This window comes from Papio anubis, unplaced genomic scaffold (genome assembly GCF_008728515.1).
Source record: "Papio anubis isolate 15944 unplaced genomic scaffold, Panubis1.0 scaffold2386, whole genome shotgun sequence".
NCBI classification, from domain to species: domain Eukaryota; kingdom Metazoa; phylum Chordata; class Mammalia; order Primates; family Cercopithecidae; genus Papio; species Papio anubis.
The window spans coordinates 1,362-5,764 of record NW_022162445.1 but is presented as its reverse complement, the minus strand read 5'-3'; the positions used below and the strand labels follow the sequence as shown (position 1 = coordinate 5,764).

General features: G+C 51.3%; 1 protein-coding gene across 1 annotated transcript; it reads left to right on the top strand.

Annotated features, from left to right (window-relative positions):
* The first annotated feature begins 335 nt into the window (after positions 1 to 335).
* Positions 336 to 3,872, top strand: LOC116272872 (DDB1- and CUL4-associated factor 11). The gene is made up of 4 exons (XM_031661722.1): positions 336 to 735; positions 1,106 to 1,258; positions 2,826 to 2,932; positions 3,031 to 3,872. The coding sequence occupies exons 1-4, from the start codon at positions 666 to 668 to the stop codon at positions 3,163 to 3,165; spliced, it is 465 nt and encodes a 154-aa protein (XP_031517582.1). The 5' UTR covers positions 336 to 665; the 3' UTR covers positions 3,166 to 3,872.
* Positions 3,873 to 4,403: the final 531 nt, after the last annotated feature.

The following is a 4,403-nucleotide window of genomic DNA, read 5'->3' as shown; positions in this document are numbered from 1 at the left end:
AAAAAAAAAAAAAAAAAAAAAAAAGTTAAGGCTGAGCGCTGTGGCTCACGCCTGTAATCCCAGTACTTTGGGAGGCTGAGGCGGGTGGATCACGAGGTCAGGAGATTGAGACCATCCTGGCTAACACGGTGAAACCCCATCTCTACTAAAAATACAAAAAAATTAGCTGGGCATGATGGCGGGTGCCTGTAGTCCTATCTACCCGAGAGGCTGAGGCAGGAGAATGGCGTGAACCTGGGAGGCGGAGCTTGCAGTGAGCCGAGATCGCACCACTGCATTCCAGCCTGGGTGACGCTAGAGCAAGACTCCATCTCAAAAAAAAAATTAAAAAAGGAAAAATGAAAGACAGTCTGATTCAGGCTGGAATAGAAAAGCCAGCCAGTACCCTGGGCAAGGAAAGAAAAACCTAGCCAGGTGGTAGGATCTGAGGCAGAACACTGAAAATGAGTTCGCCTGGATGAAGAGAGGCAAGCAAAACCAGAGGCCAGAGTTCTTCCACTCAACTAGAGAGCAGGAACTAGACTGACAGGCGCGGACATTTGCAAGCTCTGATGCTTCACTATCCACCTTTGAATTCATAGGGTGATGCTCGATATCTCATCTCCAACTCTAAAGACCAGACCATCAAACTCTGGGATATCCGACGCTTTTCCAGCCGGGAAGGCATGGAAGCCTCACGCCAGGCTGCCACACAGCAAAACTGGGACTATCGCTGGCAGCAAGTGCCCAAAAAAGGTGAGAATGGAGGTACAGGCACAGTGGATTTGTCTGTAGCCTTGGAGCCCTGGAGGATCTCCCCCTCAGCCCTTACCAGGCATTAACTCTTTATTTGCTAAATCACAAATGGAATGGCCAGAGGTTCCTAGGATTGGGGCCTGGGTGGGGGTCACTCAGAATCCACCAATACCAAAGTATTTGAGTATAATGATTAACCAGCAGGGCCATATTGGAGACTGTCCACTGACTATTAGGTGGAGAAAGAGCCACCACTTGAAGGTTGGAAAGGCATTTGTCTCTGGGCATCGATCCTTGCTCAGGACTGCTGGTACGAAACAATCCCAAAGCAGATTCCCTAAGCTAGGGCTTACTCTGCATCCCTACCCAGCCTGGCGGAAGCTGAAGCTCCCAGGGGACAGCTCCTTGATGACCTACCGGGGCCACGGAGTGCTGCACACCCTCATCCGCTGCCGGTTCTCCCCCATTCATAGCACCGGCCAGCAGTTCATCTATAGTGGCTGCTCCACCGGCAAAGTGGTTGGTAAGGACTGTGTCAGAACAGGGGGCCTCAGGAAGGGCAGGAATGACTCCTTGCTGTTCCACCTATAACGACCAGTGATCACCTTAAAAAAGCCCAGTGACAGCTACAGGTAAAATCTAACTTAGCTTGGAGGCTTAAACAGAGAAATGAAACCATTCTATTTTTCAGTGTTTTAAATTAAGAAAAGGAACATAGAATTCTAGACAGTAAATATAATAGATTGCCAAAAATATAGTTGGTTCTGTTTTTCAGCCAGTCAAGGAAAGAGGTTGCAGATGAAAGGTAGGAGGGAACAGAGACAAAATGACACAGGAAGATGGTAGCAAGTAGTAAAGGGACATGCAATCACTGAAGTAGAAAAGCACAGAAAGAAATAAGCTGGGTGCAGTGGCTCATGCCTATAATCCCAGTGCTTTGGGAAGCCAATGAGGGCAGATCGCTTGAGCCCAGGAGTTTGAGACCAGCCAGGGCAACATGGAGAAACCTCTTCTCTACAAAAAATGGCTGGATGCCGGGCGCGGTGGCTCAAGCCTGTAATCCCAGCACTTTGGGAGGCCGAGATGGGTGGATCACGAGGTCAGGAGATCGAGACCATCCTGGCTGACACGGTGAAACCCCGTCTCTCCGAAAAAAAAAAAAAAAAATGGCTGGACGTGGTGGCACAGGCCTGTAGTCCTAGCTACTTGGGAAGCTAGGGTGGGAGAATCACCTGAGCCCAGGAGGTCGAGCCTGCAGTGAGCCATGATTGTGCCACCGCACTTCAGCCTGGGTGACAGAGTGAGAAACTGTCTCAAAAATAAAAAAGGTTGGGCACAGTGACTCACACCTGTAATCCCAGCACTTTGGGAGGCTGAGGCAGGCGATCACCTGAGCTTAGGGGTTTGAGACCAGCCTGGCCAACATGGTAAAGCCCCGTCTCTATTAAAAATACAAAAATTAGCCAGGGGTGATGGCAGGCGCCGGTAATCACAAGCTACTTGGGAGGCTGAGGCAGGAGAATCACTTGAACCTGGGAGGCAGAGGTTGCAGTGAGCCGAGATCGTGCCACTGCACTCCAGCCTGGGCAATAAGAGCGAGACTCCGTCTCAAAAAAAAAAAGAAAAAGAAAAGGAAAGAAAAAAACCACAAGCACAGCTGCAGATATAAGGAGTCTAAGGCAGTGCTATCCTCAGAGAGACACTCACAGACCCATAACAAAAGAAAGATGCACCCTGTCCAGACAAGGTGCAGCAGGTGCACACTCCCCCAGAGAGCTTGGTGTTCACTTTTGTGGTGCCTTCCATATCTTACTAAAATCTTTAAAGCCACTGCATTTTCTTAACTGTAGCCCCTGTGAAATTTAGCTTAGGGCCAGAAATACCCACACCCACACAAACCATACCCTCAACCCAAGGTAGGGAAAGGAACAGGGATAGAAGCAGAAATAACACAGTCTGCTCGTGTGGGCTTTGCTCCCATGGGAACATGGGAAGTTGCCTGAGAGGTCAGTGGTGCTACTCACAGGGAGGTGAGGGATAGTTTAGAGGTCTTGTGGTGGTCCCTCTCCACTCTTGCCTGTCCTGGACAGTGTACGACCTTCTCAGTGGCCACATTGTGAAGAAGCTGACGAACCACAAGGCCTGTGTGCGTGATGTCAGTTGGCACCCCTTTGAAGAGAAGATTGTCAGCAGTTCGGTGAGGTTGCAAGGGTTGGGGGTGCTGGCACATGTCTGGGGCTTGGACTTGGGGTGGGGGCAGCACCTCCTGACTACTTGCCACCCTCTGCCCTGCAGTGGGACGGGAACCTGCGTCTGTGGCAGTACCGCCAGGCTGAGTACTTCCAGGATGACATGCCAGAATCCGAGGAATGTGCCAGCGCCCCTGCCCCAGTGCCCCACTCCTCTACAGCCTTTTCCTCACCCCAGTAGATCTGACCTCCAGCCCCATACAGGGTGAACCTCTTGATAAGCTCTCTGCCTCCTCCTCCCTTTCTCCCTTGTGGGGAATGTTTGGAGGAATCACTGGCATTGGATGGGGAGAAACAGAAGCCCGGGCTCTGAGCCTCAGCTGAGCCCTGGAAGATCCTCCCCATGGGGCAGAGTGGTCTTACATGCTCACACCCAGTCAGCCTGGGTCCCTATCTCTGGCCAGAGTTTGGCAGGACTGCCATTATCTGGGGGGTGGCCTCTGCCAGCAAGAGAAGTGTCCTGGGTGTTTTTAATCATGTTTGAATGTTAGGGGTTGGATTCTAGAGTAGATGTCTGAGGCCACATCTGAACAGACCTGTCAGCCAGGCCTGTTGCCCAGGTCTTCACGTTGAGGATTCGACTGGCCAAACACAGGACAGGTGTCCTGGCCTTTCTTCCTGAGGTCTCTAGGGGAGGGGCATGGGTAAGGGTGTTTCCTCAGCACCCTCCTGGGGTGGGGATTATGTCTGCTCTCATGTCTGGGTCTTTGGGGTAGGACGGGCTGTGGTATGAGAGGTAGGAGTCTCCACAGGGCTCTGTGTGGCCCCTCATAGGGCAGGTCCTGCCCTCTGAGAAGGTCCCTTCATGCTTTAAGGAAGTAGGTTGAAGTAGGACTCCTTTGTCCTCTCACTGGCTTTGGCTCCCTCAATAAACTGCGTGGGAACCTGGCTCAGTGTCTGTCTCTCTCACTGTCTCTTTCCTATCTGAGATCCTCCATCTCACTTCGGGAAAACACAGTTTCAACAGAGTCTTCAGATGCGATCCTGTGTAGGAGAAAATACCCTTCTGGTGCCCCATGAAAAAGGGAAATACCAAAACCATTTGTTCACTGAGCCTTGCAACAGGTGCTCCCTCACCAATTTCAGAAGCTTCCCTGCAAGTAGATATCGAGAGAGCACACTTTCCATTAGAGCCTGATAATACCACATCACCTCTGCTCTGAAGCCGGGCCTGGAGCTGTGCAGTCTTTGGAAGAGGTAGCCCATGAACACAGAGCCTGAGAGAAGCAAGTCAGCCCTGATGCCAGGCCCCAGTGGGCGCCTCACACTCAACCTCATACCCCAGAGCAAACCGATAGTCAGGGAGAGGGCTAGAGCTCACACCCAGCTCTGAATAGATCTTTCCCGACAACATTTCGTGCCCTCTAAGGCAGTTTTTAAATGATAGTACACATATCCAGGGATGTTCACAGGCTTTCA